This window comes from Larus michahellis, chromosome 18 (genome assembly GCF_964199755.1).
Source record: "Larus michahellis chromosome 18, bLarMic1.1, whole genome shotgun sequence".
Taxonomy (NCBI): domain Eukaryota; kingdom Metazoa; phylum Chordata; class Aves; order Charadriiformes; family Laridae; genus Larus; species Larus michahellis.
The window spans coordinates 1,652,923-1,670,743 of NC_133913.1; the positions used below are offsets into that span (position 1 = coordinate 1,652,923).

The following is a 17,821-nucleotide window of genomic DNA, read 5'->3' on the forward strand; positions in this document are numbered from 1 at the left end:
CCCGGCCAACGCTGCTGGGACAGGCAGAGTTCTGCACGTGGGTCTGGGAATAAAATCCCCTGTGGAGAAAGATCAGGGTTGTGTGAACAGTCGTGCCTTCGGGCTGGCGTTTGCCAGCCAAACTCCGCCGTGGCCGAGCCTTTGGTCCTCGGCGCGAGGCTTCCCCGAGCGCGTGTCCCTCCGGAGGAGCCGTGGCCGGGAGCTGCAGCAGGAGAAGGGCAATGGCTGGGTCCGTGTCTGATTTCTGACCGGTGGAGGGTCGTTCCCTGGCGAGGAGACTGACGCTCCCCGGCAGTTTTGCCCATTCCCCTGGAGCAGAGCCCCCGCGGGGCTGGAGAGCCGCTGTCCTTGTGGATGACCCCGAGGAGGCTGATCCCGTATTTCCTCCCACCAAAAATACACCGGCTATCCACCCTGGTGTGACTGGAAAAGCCGGGGGCTCACCGGAGCCGCTGCCGGCGGCCGTGCCGAAGTGGGCACAGGGCGGCTGCGTGCCGAGCTGGAGCGGTTTCACGTTGCTCCCGATGCCTCCGCTATTTGCGTCTCCTGAGAAGGCGTCTTCTGTTCCGGTCACTGGTAGATGCTGGATAATGATGTCTTGTGCGGCTAAATGAGTCTCCAAAGTGACAGCTTTTACGCCTGCAGCCTTCTCTTACAGCCCACGCGCGGCAAGAAAATTGCAGGTTCCCGGCCCGCAGCTCCTCTTTCGAACTCTTAAAATGGGTGGGTTTGGGTGCAGCCCTTCCTGCCGGAGGGTGGAGGCTCCCGTGGTGTGGGAGACAGGTCCCCATCTCCTGTCCCTCCCGTGGCTGTCACCCCGGGGGGGATGCGGACACAAGGAGGGTTTAATGTGCTTGAGCTGAGACCTGCAAGGGGCTGTGGTGGCGAAGGATCACAACGTGTCGGATAACACGCGGGTGCACGCGTTGTCACTCTCCTTCCTATCACGGTGGGAACAATTCCTTTGGGGAAATTAATTGTGGATCCCATTTTTTTTAGTATTATTACGGGATGGGGTGTGGATACGGCACTGCCGGCGTCGCTCCGCTCTCTGGCACAGCGTGTGGATGAGAGGCGGCTCCGAGCCGGAGCGGCGGGAGCGGGGCTGGGGGCTGGTGGGCTCGGCGGGAGCGATGGCTGTCTGCAGCCCCGTGAAAGCGCGGCGGGATGCACCCAACCGTGCGCTCCTGTCCCTCCTTGTCACCCGGGGTCACCTGCGCTCCGGTTTCCCAGGGAGCAGGACCCCAGGAGCATGGCTGGAGCAAGGATTCCTGCCTCTCCAAGGGCAGCCTGTGGGATTTCTCCATGGCGGGTGGTCGCAGCTCACCTCTCCCCATCCAGCACTGCCTGCCCCATCCCCTGCCTCCCTGACCCCCTGCCCCATCCCCTGCCTGTCCCAACCCCTGCCTCCCTGACCCCCTGCCCCCCTGCCCCATCCCCTGCCTGCCCCCATCCCCTGCCTCCCTGCCCCCCTGCCCCATCCCCTGCCTGCCCCCATCCCCTGCCTCCCTGCCCCCCTGCCCCATCCCCTGCCTGCCCCCATCCCCTGCCTCCCAGACCCCCTGCCCCCATCCCCTGCCTCCCTGACCCCCTGCCCCCCTGCCCCATCCCCTGCCTGCCCCCATCCCCTGCCTCCCTGACCCCCTGCCCCATCCCCTGCCTGCCCCCATCCCCTGCCTCCCCGACCCCCTGCCCCATCCCCTGCCTGTCCCAGCCCGGTGCCCATATAAGGGCAGGGAGAAGCTGAAAAGCGCCTTGTCTGAGCGTTTCCTCCCTCCTTTCCGGCCTTTTCACCCAGCCCCGCCGATGGCTGCAGCCCGCCGGGACCCGGCCGCTCTCCGCCGAAGCCAGGAAGGGCCGTGGATCCTGTTAAATTACAGCGGGGACAGTATCTGCCTCGTGGTCGCCCTTGCTTCCTCCCAGCATCGCCCCCACGCTCGCACCGTGCTCTGATTTCCGTGGCCGGGTGTGCCGGCGGGCAGGAACCCCATTTGGCTGCAAGAAACAGCCTTGGACACGTGTTTTGGGGTAGACCTGCCCCCAGGTACCAGCACCGTCCCCCACCGCCCCTGGGTCAGGTCCCCCCTGCCGTCAGGCATCCCTGTGCGGCAGGTTTTTAGGGCCAAGTTCCTGCATCCTGAATGTTGGAGGGGTAAATAAAACAAGGAAGACGGAGGGGGACGGATTTAGGAGGGTAAAAATACAGAAGTTATCAGAGGAAGTGCTTAGGCTTCTTGCTTGTTGGCTCTTTATCTTTCTAGCCTGGATTTCTTGCATCTCCTCAAGTTGCGCATTCGTGGCCGGTGCCGGTGTCGCCTCCCCGGGGCCGGCTGTGCCGGGGGCTGCGGGAAGAACCCGCTTCTCGCGAGCAGCAGCTCCGGGCACAACGGCGGGGCCAGCATCCCCGAGATCTCAAGGAAAACAGCCTTTATTGAGAGCGGAGCGGGTGAAGGACGACCGCAGCCCCTCTGCCCGCCCGTCGCGGGGGCTGACTCACCCCCTGCCTGCCCGTGTGTCACAGGCTTCACGGCGCTGCTTGGGTGACCTTTGGTTCCTCGTGCCCCATGGTTAACACCTCGGGGCTGCTCCTTCCTCATCGGTGATGTTCAAGATACGTTCTTTAACCCAGCTAGCCAAAGTTGGGTTTGTTTTTTTTTTCCCTCTGCCTCTTATTGCTTCAAGGAAAAGGAGACTTCTGCCTTGAAATCAGTCTCTTGGCGTTGCTCTGATGCGCTTGGGCGTCTCAGTTGTGTTAATATCCTCCCAGGGTGGACTCTGCAGCCTGGTTCGTTAAGCCTCTGCTTTCTAATGTCGCATTGGAGTTAGAAATCTAACGTGCCTCATAGATGGTACCATCTATCTAAGGGTGTCTGTGACACCCCGTGGCTATGAAGAAGGGGCGGGGGGCTCTGCCGGCCTTTCAGAGCTTGGGTTTCTCCTGGCTTGCGGGATAAGTTGCGTTTGCAAGCAGAGCACCGAGCTCTGCGGTATCTTCACCGCTATAACCCATGTGGCCAGTGGCGAGCTCTTCGTGTGCCCGCTGCTCCCGCCGCAGAGCTGGTGTCCGGCGTCCCCTCCTGCTCCAGACTGAACCCTCCAAGCCGCGGGTTCTGCAAAATGGAAACCGTGATGCCTCATTTTCCCCTGGAAACCTCTTTTTTCCTGTGTTGTTCTGGACCGGAGAGGGGGCAGGACCCGCTCCGTGCTCTGCTGCTTGCCCACAGCTCCAGCTCCGGCACCAGAGGGGTTTGACCCGGGCACATCGATGTCACCCAGATGCTGCCTGCGCTGCCTGGTTCCGCTCGGGAGCCGGGCACGGCCACCGGAGAGCCCAGATGGCAGCAGAGGTGTGTCTTGGCTTCTCCAGAAGACACGATAAAAAGTTTGGCAGCCTTTCCCGAAAGGTGTTTCCAGGCCCAGCTGGACGCGCCGTCTGGATGGGAGGCAAATACGTGCGGGCTGAAGGAGCGTCTCCGTAGGAGTGTGTGTAGCGGGGAGAAATCAGCTCTCTCCCGCCTCCCCCGCGCTGCCACCGCGTCTCTGCCTCCGAGCTTCATCCTGGCTCTGCACGTGAGCGCGGCGCCAGTCCGCAAGCATCCCGCAAGCTCTTTCTTCGCAGGGCCAGCCTGGCTTCCCCTTCCTCCGGCCGGCCGGCTGCGGGACGGGAAGGGTCACGGGAGGCTGCCGGCACCCGGCCCCGGTGCTCGGTGGAGCGTTTCCCGCTCCTGCGGCGGGAGGGAGCGGTGCATCGGCTGCGCTCTCACCCTGCTCCACCCAAGGCGGCTCCTGCTCCCCTTCCCACAGAACCATCTGGGGTGGAAGGGACCTTTCAGACCATGGAGTCCAACCATCAACCCAGCACCGCCCAAACCCCCACTACCCCATGTCCCCCAGCACCGCGTCTGCCCGGCTTTTAAATACCTCCAGGGATGGCGACTCCACCACTGCCCTGGGCAGCCTGTTCCAGTACTTGACAACCCTTTCCGTGAAGAATTTTTTCCTAATATCCAATCTAAGCCTCCCCACCGCCGGCAGCTCTGCCCCCTCTGCCCGCCACCTCCCACCGGCCGGGGGTGGGCGAGCATCAGCCCCCCGTGGCACGCACGGAGCCAGGCTGCGGCGTCTGCCCGTGATGGCTGCACGGGGACCCTGGGGTTTGATCTGCTCGCATGAGAGCCGGTGGTGACCATTTCATTTTGGCGCCGACATCCAACGGTCCGCAGCGCACAAGGCGAGCTCCGGGGCAGGCGAGTCCCTGGGAAGGGCAGCTTTGGCTGCAACGAGAGCCCCTAAAGGCTTTTTCCTCCCCAGATGGGCAGAGGCAGCTCCCGACAGCCATCGGTGCAGGGGCAGGTCCTCGCAGAGAGGATGGAGGAGGTCAGGGTATCTCTCCGCTCGTCTCCTTCCCCCCGTGATGAAAACGGGGCGTCTTTCTGGCCGCTGGGATGTGAACGTCAGCCAAGCCAGCCCCTGTGTCGGGGCAGGCCGGGCAGCTGGGCGCTGTTTCCTTCCCCCCCAGAGCCGCCGAGGCAGCCGTTGGGTTTCAGCCTCTGCAGAAGCTGCTTCTGCTTCTGGGTGACTGGGGTGGGAGCAGCGGGGACCGGGGACCGGCAGCCCCCGGGCTGGGGAACACATCGGGGCCGGGGCCGTGTTCGCTCCCTCCTGGGAGAGCTGGATGCTCCAGTCCTAAAGCTGTGTAGAGCTATATTTAAAAAAAAAAAAAAAAAAAAAGAAATAAAAGAGAAAAAAAGGAAAGAAAACCGGGACTTTTCAGCTGCTGGGTGTGATGGGAAGGGCTGCTGGTGTCAGTGTCTGGCAAACAGAAATGAGGATGCTTGTGTTTTGCCGGCCTCCACCCTCCACGCTCCGGTTTCGTTATGGCCACCTGGGTGTATTCCTTCCCGGAGGTGGCTGAATGTCCCCTGGCGTGGAAACGCGCTGGGGCGGGTGTCGCTCAGAAAACCCCCGGGGCTCTCAAGCGGGCAGCAGCCCTGCGGCCCGTGACCTGGGCACACCGGTAGCCCACGGGAAATCCAAAGCAAATCCGAGTCACCCTGACCCCTGCCGAAAGAGAAACAAGATCAGCAGATGCATAGGAAGCTGTTTGTGCGTCCCAGCTCTCGGCAGTACCCCGTTTTGCTATTACTGGATACGCCGGGGGGGTCTCCTGAGCAAGGCAGAGACCCGGTTAGAAAGCTGCTGCGTCTCATGAAGCGCGTGGGTCGCGGGGAGGGTCTGCTGCTGAATCCAGCTGCTGTGCGTGGCAGCTTTCCCCGTGTTCAAATCTGCTTTTTTGTCCTTTGTACCCAGATTCGCTACAAGGAGGAGTTTGAGAAGAACAAGGGGAAAGGCTTCAGCGTGGTGGCTGACACCCCGGAGCTGCAGAGAATCAAGAAGACTCAGGATCAGATCAGCAACGTGAGTAGCTTCTAATCTCTGCGTGTGATATTGCCGTGACCTTCCTCCCGCCCGGGGGGGGCTCTGCCTCTGCGGCCCAGAGCGGCCCCGCGCTCCGCCGGCTGCGGGCGAGCAGGATCGGGAAAGCCTGGCAGCGTGAATTCTCCAAGCCCCTTTCCAACCCCGGGCATCTCGTCACCCTCTTGCACCTCTCCCGGCTCCTCCGTGCTGGCAGCCGGATCCAGAGGGGGATCCGACTCCTTCACTTCTCCCGAGGTGCTCGAGTCCACGTGGGCTGTGAGAAGCAGGGAGGGGAGCGGCAGAGAGGGGCGTTCGGCGGGGGCAGGTGTGGAGCCGGGGCAGATGTGGACCATGAGCAGTCCCATCCGTCCCTGCTTGTCACCGTAACCCACAGCGTGGCAGCACTGCGGGGTCCGGCTGGCGGGGGACAGCCCCTCCGGTCCCGTCCCTCTTGCGCTCTCTCTGGCTCCTGTTTGTGCGTGGAAGCCCCGGCCGAAGGCACACCTCTTCCTCCCGTCCCTTCGCAGCTGTGGCTGTCCTCTGCCCGGCTCCGCTTGCCTTGACCCCTCCTGGTTCCGGCAAAGCCCTCTCCAGCTCTCCGGCTCTCCGGGAGCGTTTGCTGCAGCTGCTGTCGGTTTGTGCCGAGCCTGCGCGCGGTCCCCGGGGTCCCACCACCTGCTGCCACCAGCCCCGAGGGTGGGACAGGCAACGTCACCCGCTTTCCTACCTACAGCCCGCACCCCGCGGCGGCGGCTGCGCCAGGGCAGCCTTGCGGGGAGCTCCTCGGGGTCCCTTCGGCCGAGCACAGCTTCCCTCCTGCCTCGATGGAGGGGTTCCTGGGGGCCGTGCACAGCAGCATCCCTGTCCTCCCTTGACCTTGTGGAAGGGGAGCTCTGTCCTTGCGTCTGCAAGAGACCCAGACCCTCCATTTCGGAAAATTACGTTAAAAGCATGCCCAAGGTCGGCGGCAGCTGGCCCGGCAGCTTGCGCTTCACCCGGCGGCCTCCATCCATGGTCCGTGTCCAGGTGCTGGTGGTGGGTACGTGGCAGACGTGGAGGTCCGTGCGTTGCCATGGTGAAGGAGGAGGATGCACGCTCGCACGTACAGCTGCGGCACCGGCTGCGTCAGACGGGGGGTATCGCTGTCCCCGGCCCCAAACTCGCCCCGGCGCTCCCAGGCACAGGGAGCCCGCAATAGCATCCGCCTTCAGCAGAACGCAGGGAGTTAATTAACCTTTAGCCGCTGGTGAAAGTCACGCCGTTCCTTATCGGAGAGCAGGAGGCAGGGCTGGGAAAGGCTGGTTTCTGCCTGCCTGGAGCGCGGCTTTGCACGGAGAGGCTCTTGGGCGCCCGCTCCACTGGCGGCTCCTGGGAGCTTCTCCCCGCTCCGAGCCCCGCAGCGCCCCGAGCTGCTCTCGCTTTTCCATCCCACGGCATCCCCACCCTGGGGACAAAGCCCCGGGGATGGGGGGGGGGCTGCTGTCTGCTCCCCCCGGGGGTGTCCATGGAAGGAGGGTCTGGGCTTGCAGGAATGCAGGCAGAGGGAGGATGGTGGCCGTGCCCGCAGCCGGGGCTCGTACACACGCAAACACCCCCCCACACCCCCACACCCCCCCCCCAGAATGCCCAGCAGGGCGGGAGGAGGTTGTTTATTCCCTCTTCTGATCCCATGGTGCGGTTCTCTGGCAAATCCTGGTCTCCACTGGGGGCGGGGGGGGCTGGGGGTTATCCACCCACCAAACCCCGGCACAGCCAGGGCTGGGGAAGGCTCTTCCCGCTTGGGAAATGGGACTGGATGGAAGGTTTTTCCCTGGGGGCGGCTTCTCGGTGGGGTCTGAGCTGGCAGGAGACGAGCGAGCGCTGCTTCCCTGCCGTGGTCTTTGTTAAGCACCGCTCTTTTTTTTTTTTTTTTTTTTTTTTTTTTGAGACAATCTGGAGGTTTGGGGGGCATTAAATAGCGCAAGCCCGTGTCCTTCTGCTCGCCGCCCCACCCCCCCCACCTTCACCCTCTCCCTGCCACCACAGCAGTTTTCCGCAGCGTCCCCGGGGCCATCCGGCTCCCGCCTGGGCTTGCGGTGACCCAGTTCACCAAGACACAGGAACAAACCCAATCCCGGCAGAAAGCCCGGCTCGGCTGGCAGGGCTTCGCTCCCGGGGGTGGGGGGGTGGGGGCACCCAGCACGCCAGCGCTCGCTGGGCTCCCGGCCCTCCCCAGCACGGGGGTGCCCCCATCCAGGCTCGGCGGAGGGGGCCGGTACGGTCCTGCACATGGGGGAAACCCTCCTGGGGACGGAGCCGTGCAAAGCCTGAGCCCGCCGGGGACGGGGGGGGCAGAGAGCCTGGCAGGGCTCCCCGCGGCGGCGGGGGAAGCGGGGTGCTCCCCTCGGGGTGCTCTCCTTCCCGGGGAAAGGGGGGGGCTCTGCCTCCCGCCCCTGCGGGGAGCCTGCTGCAGGGCCCTTCAGTAAATAACTGTTTAACCGGCAGCCAAATGGGCTCCAGGTGCTTTCCGATGGCGGTGTGTTCATTAACACAAGTGGCTATTAATTTTCACTCCCACGCCCGGGCGGCTGGGTTAACCCTCCCCTCCTGCCCGCTGCGGGGGGGCCGCTCTGCGTGGCCGGGGGGGCGGCTCAGCGCGACGCAGCCGGGGTGTTTGGTGGTGTCTGCTTTGAGTCCCCTCGAAAGGGGAGCCCCGCGGCCCCCTCACGCTGCAGTTACAGAGCGATCCGGGGGCAGATCATAGAACCATAGGGGTCGGCAGGGCCCTCTGGAGACCACCCAGTCCCACCCCCGGCCAGAGCAGGGTCCCCCAGAGCAGGTGGCACAGGAACGCGTCCAGGCGGGGTTGGAATGTCTCCAGAGACGGAGACTCCCCCACCTCTCTGGGCAGCCTGTGCCAGGGCTCTGCCACCCTCACAGCAAAGAAGTTCCTCCTCCTGTTGAGATGGAACTTCCCAGGGGCAAGTTTGTGCCCGTTACCCCTTGTCCTGTCCCCGGGCACCACTGAGAAGAGCCTGGCCCCATCCTCCTGACACCCCCCTTGAAGTCCAGCCTTTTGATGCTGGAGCGGTTCCTCCACGGCAGCCGCCGTACCCGGCCGTGGGCTGGGGAGTTACGCGGCAAACTCGACGTGTGCCGGGGCCGGGAGCGGGGGGCTTCCGAAAGGTGTTTTTTTGCCCTGTGCTCCTGCAGCCTGGGGGCTTGGGGGGGCCTGGTCTCGAATCTCACCCACACCTGGGAAAAATTGCGTATCCCACCCATGGGACACTTAAACCTTCTCCTTTCCTGTGCCACAAACGGGTCTGAGCAAACGTCTCTGGGGAGCTGGGTGGGGAAGAAACCCCCTGGGGCCGCTGGGGGGGCTGTGAGAGGGCTGATGTTGAGTCCTTGGTGGCAAAAAGGGGAGCTGGGAGGAGGGGAAGGAGGTTGCTGGCGCTGAAGGGCTGCAGGAGCTGCTGCCATCGCCGGGGTCCCGGCTCAGCCTCGGGGCCGGCGCTGCAGGGCTGTCCCAGCCGCGCTCTCACCTCTCCGTCCTCTCCCGGCGCCGTAGATAAAATACCACGAAGAATTCGAGAGGAGCAGGATGGGCCCGAGTCCCAGCGAGGGCGCCGAGCCGGAGCGCAGGAACTCCCAGGAGAGCAGCAATTACCGCAGACCCGCGGAGCAGCAGCAGCAGCCGCCTCACCACGTCCAGCCCAGCAACCCAGGTGAGCGGGGGGCTGCGGGCACACGCTTTTGCCGTGGGTGTCACAAGCTGGGGCAGCAGCCGGTTCTTCGCGAGGGGCTTTGCGCGTTCCCCCGGGTCCCAGCTCCGGCTCACGGACCCGTCTTTCCCCCCCCCGCCAGTCTACCAGCAGCAGCAGCAGCAGCCGCCATCGTCTCAGTCCTACGGCTACAAGGAGCCCGCGGCACCAGCCTCGACGCAGCGCAACGCTCCTTCTGCAGGGGGGGTGAGTACAGCCCAGGGGCCACCCCGACACCAGCTCCCCAGTTTCCACCCCCCCGAGGGTCGGGGTTTGCCCCGCTTGCTCCCCACCCCTGTGCGGGGAGAAGCAGGTTTTGAAGGGGCTGGCGGGTGTAACGCTGGGTGCCTGCTTTCTGCTTCCCACAAGTACGCTGGCACCAGCATCCCTGTGTCGGGCGAAAACCTCCTGCATCCTGCACAGCCCTTGAGGGGGGCTCGGCGGGGCTCCTTGACCCCCCCGGATGGCAGCTCTGCCTGTCTGGGGCAGGGCACGGGGAGGGTCTGCACCCGCTGACCCCTCTCTCCCCACCACAGAAGCGTTTCCGCGCCGTCTACGATTATAACGCGGCCGACGAAGACGAGGTCTCCTTCCAGGACGGCGACACCATCATCAACGTGCAGCAGATCGATGATGGATGGATGTACGGCACGGTGGAGCGCACGGGCGACACGGGCATGCTCCCCGCCAACTACGTGGAGGCCATCTGAGCCGCGGGAGGGGACGGGGCGCGTGGCCGACGGCCGAGCCCCCCCCCCGTGTGTGTGTGTGTGTGCGCGTGTCTCTCTCTGCCCCAGCATCCCTTATCCCGCGTGCTCTGCCGGCGCCCGCCGGAGCCGCGTCCTGACATCTCGGTTACTCTGTGTTTCTGCAGCCGCCTCCGGTTTCTCTTGCCAATTTAGCTTTGTTCTAGCTCTGTCGGGACTGAGGGACTATCCGCAAGGGATGGTGGGGGCTCGAGAGACCAAAACGCTGCAGCTTTCCTTCTCCTTCGGTCTCCCTCCTCTCTAGCCCTCTCGGCGTTTCCTGGCTGGGGGAAGCAGCCGGAGTCGCCGGGACGCCCGCAAAGGGAGGGGGAGACCATCTGTTAGGACCAAATTCCCCCAGCGCTGGCGGGGATGGGCAGAGGGCGGCGATGTCTGCGCGACGAGGTGAGGGATGCTCGTCCCCAGGGCATCCCTGACGGGAGGGACGGGCCCTGCATCGCTCTGGCTCATCCCGTTGCTTCTCCCGGCTCCTCTGCGCGGCGTTTCCATTCAGTCTTTGTTCCCTTCAGTCCTCGAGACAGAAGAACATTCGCAGTTAAAATCTTAAAATCTTTCTTTCTCCTTGGGATTCAGAGCGGCTGCTCTGGACAGCCCTGGAAGCGGCTCTTGCTGCTTCTCCCTCGGGCTCTGGCTGCCTCTTCCCGCCTCCCCCGTCCCCCCGGGGCCGCGCCGGGGCTCTGCTGCTGCCGGCAAAGGAGTAGCCGCCGCCTGGCTTTGCCCGGAGGCTGCCGCTCCCGCTCGAGGGCTGGAGATGGGCCGGGCTCCCCGCTCCCCGGCGCTGGGGGGGAGGCACTGCCACACCGAGACCTCACGTCCCCCCCGGCAGCTCCGGCTTTCTGCCTCTGGGCCAGGGTCTGGGCGTCCCCTCGGCCCCACGCGCCGGGGCAGCCTCTTCCTCTTGGCAGCGGTCGCTCCCCACGTTCACCCAGAATCTTCCTGCCTTTCTCTTGCCGCTTGCGGGGCTTTAGGGACCCTCCTGCGCCCTCCACCTGCCGGGTAGATGGTGGGGGGATCTGGCGGGATCAGCCCCCATCCCCGCGCCTATTCTGAGCCATGTGTGAAAGATCCTCCCCCCTCTGCCACCGCGCTGGGCGACGTCCTGGGTGACTGTCCCCTCCGGCAGCTCGGCCGCGAGTGGCAGAGCCCGGGCTTTGGCACCCTGGGCCACCCTGCACCTCTCGCTGGTCCCCCGCGGCGGTGGCTTTTGGGGCCAGCGCTGAGTTGGGATCACGTCGTGGACCAAAATCTCAAAGCACATCCCTGTCCCCTTCCCTTTTGGGCTCCCAAGGTCCCGGAGCTGGGCGGGGGCAGGTGTAACTGGAAGCCTGTGCGGGATGGCAGGAGCGGGATGCTCGGAGACGCTGGGCGTTGGGCAGCAGTGACGCCTTCGTGCTGCCTCCGGCATTCCCGCTGCCCCACGCCACAGCCACTGGGCCACCGGAGGGGACCATCCCCGTGCCGGCCTGCTGGGGGGGCTTTGGCTGTGCCGCACCATGGGGCCAGGATGCTTCCAAGGGGAAGCTGCTGCCGTTGCCATTCCCAAGGGAAAAGAGGGAATCTAGGGACCAAAGCGGCCGAGTTGAGACATTCCTTGGCTCTCCTGGGGGACGTGTCTTTGGGGACGGTCTCATGGAGGGGGAGAGGGTCCCACCGCCTTGTGCTTGCCGTCCCCTTTCTCAAAATGCTGGGGGCTGTGGGGCTGGTTGGTGGCCGGTGCCGGGGTTGGGGTGGCCGGAGTCGGGGGCTGCGGGAGCCAACGCTGTTCTGGTGGTGGGGGGGGTGTCCTGGCAGGGCAGAGACCCCCCCCAGGGATGGCATGACCGGGGGAGAGGGGAGCGTTTTTCTCCTGGCTCGTTCCCCAGGTGGCTGGGACGGGAGAGGGGGGAGTGTGATGGGGATTCTGGCACCGTCCTCCCCTTTGGGTGAAAAGGGGCCCCCAGGAGCAGCCAGGGTGGGCTTCACGGGATGGGAATCCCGGTTGGTGCTAAAACGAGCGAGCACAAGAGCAGGGGAGAGGGGGCGGCCGGGCAGGGGGGGGTCTTCGTCCGCCTGCTCATCCTCTTCTTAATCACGTTCTTGTCTGGGAGGCGGGGGGGGGGAGTCTCAATGTGAATAAACCATTTTTTTAATGGACCAAATAACACAGGCAGTTACGTTTTGGTATACAGACCTTTTTTTAATGCTACCTTGAAACCATTGTCCTAATTCTCCCCTCCCGCTCCCTGCCCCTTCTCCCCTGCCGTGGGAAACAAACCTCTTACTGCTTGATTTCTGCCTTTTCTCTCGACTTATGCACTTTTTTGCCTTTTTTCATAGCTGAAAAGCACCTAAACCTGTATTTAAAATAAATAAATAAATAAAATAGTAAAAAAAAAAAAAAAAAGGAAAAATTAAAAGCTAAATTGCTTCTCATCACGTGTAAAATAGACCTCGTCCATCCCAGCTTCCCCGGTTGCGTCTCGGTGCTGAGCTTAGAACGTGTTTTCTTCCGGATCCGTCGCTTGATTGGGGTTTGTCCTTGTGTACTCCTTCCCGTCGGGTTGAGCACCCACCAATAAAAAAAAAATAAAAGCATTATTTGGCCTTTTTAACCCAACCATCGAATGGAACAAACCAACCGATTCTCTTCCCGGTTTACTCGAATTAAAAATAAAAGTATAATTTTTACCTGCCGATTGTGCCGGGGTTTGATTGCGGTCGCTTTTCCTGCCATTTTCCTGCTCCCTTGGGAGACGGTGGGGAGCTGGGGGCTGGGGAGGGGTCCTCGTCTCTGCCTGGCTCCTCTGGGAGGGGGAAACGCTGGCAGCGCTGGGAACCCACCTGAGATGCAGCTTCTGGGCTCGTCCCTTGCTCTTGACATGGCTTGGAAGACCAGGGACGCGCTTGAAGCGTGCGAATCCCCACTGCGGCGCGTCCCACCGATGCGCTGCGGCCACCGGGTGCCACGGAGCCCCCGGGAAATCAGCCTCGAAATTCAGCCGTGAGCTGGCTTGGGGGATCCCTCGCGCAGGCGCAGGTGATGCCCCCCGGCTCGCTGACCCGCTTGGGGGGGCTTGGCTCTGGGATCCGCTGGGGTTCGGGTGCCGGTGGCTGCTCCCAAGAGCAGACCCGCCCACCCCGGGGAGATGCTCAGCGTTGCTGTGGGCAGCGCAGGATGGGCACCGGGTCCCGGCGTCGCCCGAGTCCTCCTGCCCCCAGCCAGCCCCTGTGCTCACGGAGCAGCTGGCCACGGCTTCCCTCGGCCCCTGCAGCCTCTCAAGGTGGGATTTTTCAGCAATTACAGCCTTTAGCAGTGGGGAAAAGAAAACCTGGAAGGTGTGTGGGAAAGGATGCTATTTTCGTCTACAGCACTAGCCTAAAAAAAAATCAAAATAGAAAGGCTCCGTGGCTGTCGCTGCTCACTTCAAACCGTGTTGCTCTAAACCATAGCGGGGCGGGTGCTGTGGCACGGGAAGCGAAGGATGGTGCCGTACCCCGGGAGTACCAGACACCCAAAGGTGAGAGTTCAGACCCGTCCTGACTGATCGACACGGCTTTGTGATGGCCAAAGCCCTTTTTCGTTTCTTTCCACGTAGGGTCGTCCCTTTCCCGGGGGGGGGTTGCATCGCCGTCATCTCCCCCCCAAGCAGTTTGGGCAGGAAGGAGCAGGGGCGAAGCAGCCTTTCTGCAGACAGTGCCCCGCAGGACCCGCTCGCAGGTCGGGGCTGAGCCATTGCCCCTCTGCCCGGGCGAGCTGAAGCCCCATCTGACCGCCTGCGTTTATCCCTTTATTTTCCGCCTGCCTGCTGGAAAGCGGCTCCGTCAGCTCCGGCATCATCTCTCCACCCTGAGCGGAGCCAGCCGTGCTCCGGCTGGCAGGGGAGGACGCGGGGGCTGGCGAGCGCAGCGGCGGCTCTCCCCCGAGCATCCCCTTCCCACGCCGCGGGGAGCCCGGCAGCTCCCGCCCCACCGGCTCCTCGCTCACCATGCTGGATATTTTCATCCTGATGTTTTTTGCCATCATCGGCCTGGTGATCCTCTCCTACATCATCTACATGCTCTAGAGCGATGCAGGGGGAGAAGAAGATGCGGCCCAGCATCAGCTTTGCAATCGAAGCATCGTCCAGGTGAGCCGGCTGCTCCTTGTCCCACCGGGTTTTAATTTTGGGGAAGAAACGTGTCCGGGGAGGGGGGGAGAGGGGGTAGGTTTGTTTTTAACGCCGTTGTCTTTGGCTGCTGCTCGCTCTGCCTGGCCGTGGCGGCCGAGCCGACTGCACCAGCGCAGCTGTTTCCTGCCGGGGGCTGGAAGGAGGGCAGCGGGGTTTGGTTTATAAATCAGGCCACCTCGCCCGCTGGAACGTTTGCCGGCCATTGTGCGGCTGCTGCGTTCTCCCCGCTGGGTTTGCCGGCCCCGGCCCCTTCGGAAAAGCCGCTCTCTGCCTTTGAGAGCGCGGCAGCACGAGCGCGCGGCTTTTGTTCCCACGAGGGAGAGAAATTAAACAGCTTTGGGGAGAAGCAAGAAGGGATCTGGGTTGCATCATTTTAAAGGAGGAAAAAGGCGGGGGGGCCCCTGTACTGGGTGAAGGGGGGGCTGCTGCCCCCCATCTCGGGGTCTCACGCCGCGCCGGGGCCCAGCTCAGACAAGCATCTCCTTTCTCTTCCACAGCTGCCGCCTGGTCCGTCTCCCTCAGAGCCTTCTGGAAGAGCATTAACCCTCTGCGAGCACCCAGCTGCCCAGGAGGAGCTGTGCCAGGGGGGCCGCCGGCAGCGAGGGGGGGCCGAGTGTGGGGCGAAGGAGGGAGATGGGGCGGCAGGGGAGAGAGCGGCGAGGTGACATCCCCCTGCCCAGACGTGGGTCGTTCCCGGTGACGCACACGGCATCCCGGGGGGATGCGGAGGGTCCTGCCCCCACCGCGTGGCGTAGCCCCTCGGGACGAGCGCTTCCGAGGTCAGTCGTTTGGGTTTAATTTCAGAAAAAGCACTTATATTTTTAATGAAAATTGTTCAAGGAAATGAAATAAAGAGAGGAATGACACAGGAGAGCGAGCGCATCTGCTGGTGTTGACTCTGCCAAAGCGCATCCCCATGCATCGGCCGCGGGGCTGGGGCACACACGGCCGCGGGAGCAAAACCCGCTTCTGCGGAGAGAGCGCAGAATCACAGATGGGTTGGGTGGGAAGGGACCTTGAAGATCACCCAGTGCCACCCCCTGCCCTGGGCAGGGACACCTCCCACCAGCCCAGGTTGCTCCAAGCTCTGTCCAACCTGGCCTTGAACCCCTCCAGGGATGGGGCAGCCACAGCTTCTCTGGGCAACCTGGGCCAGGGGCTCACTGCCCTCAGAGGGAAAAATTTCTTCCTGATACCCAACCGAAATGTCCCCTCTTCCAGTTTGAAGCCATTACCCCTCGCCCTGTCGCTACATGCCCTTGTAAACGTCCCTCCCCAGCTTTCCTGGAGTCCCTTTAGGGACTGGAAGGGGCTGGAAGGTCTCCCCGGAGCCTTCTCTTCCCCAGGCTGAGCCCCCCCAGCTCTCCCAGCCTGTCCCCACAGCTCCAGCCGTGGGAGGGCACCCTGCGAGCCCTGGGAAGGACGGGGTACTGCCAAACCACGACGAGACACCCCTGTGTCCCCGAGTTGAGCAGCAGCTGCTGCTGCAGAGGGGTCCCTGCTCCACGCGCTGTGGGGTCCGAACCAGGCTCTCCCCCGCCCAGGCGTCTGCGCCGTGGCTCAGCCTCACGCAGGTCCCCTCGCCCGTGTTCAGGGAACCCCCGGGAAGTCTCAGTTCATCTCAGCAGAGAAAAAAAGAACATTTTTTAATATGATGGAAATTTCTGTGGGATGGAAAGAACATCTCAGAGCTTAATTTCCCCCAGCTCGGAGAGGTCTGGGAAGGTATTTGGGGCATCAGGAGGATTTTTCCTGTCCTTTTATGAAGCCCTGCTCTCAGTCACATGCACTGCTGTTCTCAGACTGAAAGTTTCATCCTCCTCGAAGACAAAATTCTCGTATGCCTGGTCTCTCCCAGGAATGTAATTTTTTTTTTAAGCAATAAACACCTGAAATAGCTGTAATGGGAAAAAACTGCTCGTGCCCCATTAGTCAACCGTGGCACCATCACGCCAGTGGGCGGGAGAGAACAGGACCCGGGGAGGGTCGGGGCCGCGCCGGCACTGCCGGGGTAGGCGGGAACGGCTCGATAAGACTTTCAGAAGACGGTGTTCACGGAAAGAGAAGGGATTTCAGAGCCTGGGAACGCTGGCTGCGGTTAGTGTTGCCAGCTGAATACTTGACACTGCAATTTCCTGTTAGTAAAACTCCTGGGAGAAACACGAAGTTGGTGCCTTTGCTCCCAAGCGTGTTCCCAGTGCGCCAGCCTCGGCCCGGGCGGTCCCTCATCGCCGAGCCCTGGAGATGAGGAAAAGCTTCTCCTCGCTCCACCACCAAATATAGTCGGAAATCAGAAGCTTGAAATATTTTGGGAGGAATTTCTTCAAGCATAAGTCATGTTCTCAATAACCTCCGCTTCGTGAGTCTGTATCTGATGTCAACATCTGCAGTGATTAAGAGAGAGTGAGTAACGAGGAATGCGTGGAATGGAAACTCAGCTGAGTGTGAAACCAGGAACAATGATTTTCTCTTACTCCCAACGCTCCTCTCCCCCCGCGGGGCCTTACAAACCCCCCAGCTCTGTGCACCAGCCCCTTCCTCCGTGCCCCAAATCAGCCAGGGCTCCGCGCTGCGACTGAGGGGACCCAATCTCCTCTTGCTCGTTTGCTTCTCGTCCTGGGAGGGTTTTATCGACTCCCCACGGCAGCGGTTAAAATTTGGCAGCAGGAAAAAAAAAAGCACCATTTTCTCAAGTCTCACTGTCCCAGCTCGGCTGGCGCACGGTGCTGCCCGGGGGCACCCACCTGGACGCCATTAGCCCAGCGGTGCTTAATTGCGAGAGCTGATCAGAGGGCGATACTGGAAAAGGCCGGTGGTGTTTGTTCTCCAGTTCAAACAAAAACTGGTTGGGGAAGTACCGCTTCGGTGGGTTGGAGCTTTGATCCTCTGGGGAGGAAAGTCCTCGTCTGGTGGAAATGCTGGAGCACGAACGCTGCAAAAACTAAGGCCAAACACTTGCTGAGCTATTGTGTAGGGAAGAAGAAGAGCAGTTAATAATAATTAATAACGTCATCAATATTTCACACTTGGCAGCTGCATAAAGCTCGCATTCCTGGAGGATCCGCTGCGAGAGCGAGCTAGCGCCGGCAGAGCTGACATTTCATCTTTGTCGACGGCTGCCAGTGAATCAAAGACCTCACTTTTCCTGTATCGCTGCGCTCGCATAATGGCCCCCCTTGTGACGGGCTGTAATTTATGGCCGCCGTGTCCTCGGTGCCGGGAGATGCGACAGGCTGTGGCAGAGGCGCTGCGCCGGCCCTGCGGCGCTGTGTGTCGCAGCGGGCGAAGCAGCCTCACGCACCCACAGTACAATGGAGCCAGGAGATGGGGTGGTTCAAGGCTCCGCTCCCTTATCCTGGATTCCGTCAGTCGAGGTTATTTCTTGGTAGCGATTCCAGCTCCCGACCCGGGCTGTAGCATTCCGCCTCGGCGGCTCCTTGGCTGCGTTTCCCTGGCACCATAGGCGCCGCGAGTCTGTTTTCTCCTCGTGTTTTGAGTTCATTAGTGCTCAGTTTGGAGGCTTTCAGTTCACCGACTACATTTCGGACAAAGTCTTGCATTTTGCTTCCTTAGAAATAATACGTAGTTGCAGCACAACCGAAGTATCGCAGCGTGTTCTTAAATATAACCTTCAAATAGAGAGGAAAAAGGGCTGTTAGAAGGAATTGCTAGCGGACACTGCTCTCGGGGAAGGTTTCACCTCTGCCATCTACCGGCACGCTGCAAAGATCCTCAGCAAATTTAT

The 17,821-nt window shown here is 62.2% G+C and overlaps 2 protein-coding genes across 2 annotated transcripts in view; both read left to right on the top strand.

Annotated features, from left to right (window-relative positions):
- The window catches only part of LASP1 (LIM and SH3 protein 1), a 34,764-nt gene extending 22,164 nt beyond the window's left edge, over positions 1–12,600 (top strand). The window contains exons 4-7 of the mRNA XM_074561952.1: positions 5,311–5,418; positions 8,969–9,125; positions 9,265–9,368; positions 9,698–12,600. Coding sequence (XP_074418053.1) covers positions 5,311–5,418; positions 8,969–9,125; positions 9,265–9,368; positions 9,698–9,871 — 543 coding nt within the window. The 3' untranslated portion in view covers positions 9,872–12,600. The remainder of the gene's footprint in view (positions 1–5,310; positions 5,419–8,968; positions 9,126–9,264; positions 9,369–9,697) is intronic.
- A 456-nt stretch (positions 12,601–13,056) lies between these two features.
- LOC141732665 (uncharacterized) lies at positions 13,057–14,949 on the top strand. Its single transcript, XM_074561949.1, has 3 exons — positions 13,057–13,425; positions 13,504–14,034; positions 14,574–14,949. The coding sequence occupies exons 1-3, from the start codon at positions 13,083–13,085 to the stop codon at positions 14,774–14,776; spliced, it is 1,077 nt and encodes a 358-aa protein (XP_074418050.1). The 5' UTR covers positions 13,057–13,082; the 3' UTR covers positions 14,777–14,949.
- Positions 14,950–17,821: the final 2,872 nt, after the last annotated feature.

Excerpts from the sequence above, each read along its gene's own strand:
- LOC141732665 (XM_074561949.1), top strand. The coding sequence starts at position 13,083 with ATGGGCACCGGGTCCCGGCGTCGCCCGAGTCCTCCTGCCCCCAGCCAG. Across the intron at positions 13,426-13,503 it reads GGAGTACCAGACACCCAAAG|GGTCGTCCCTTTCCCGGGGG; the intron begins GTGAGAGTTCAG and ends CTTTCCACGTAG. Across the intron at positions 14,035-14,573 it reads GCAATCGAAGCATCGTCCAG|CTGCCGCCTGGTCCGTCTCC; the intron begins GTGAGCCGGCTG and ends TCTCTTCCACAG.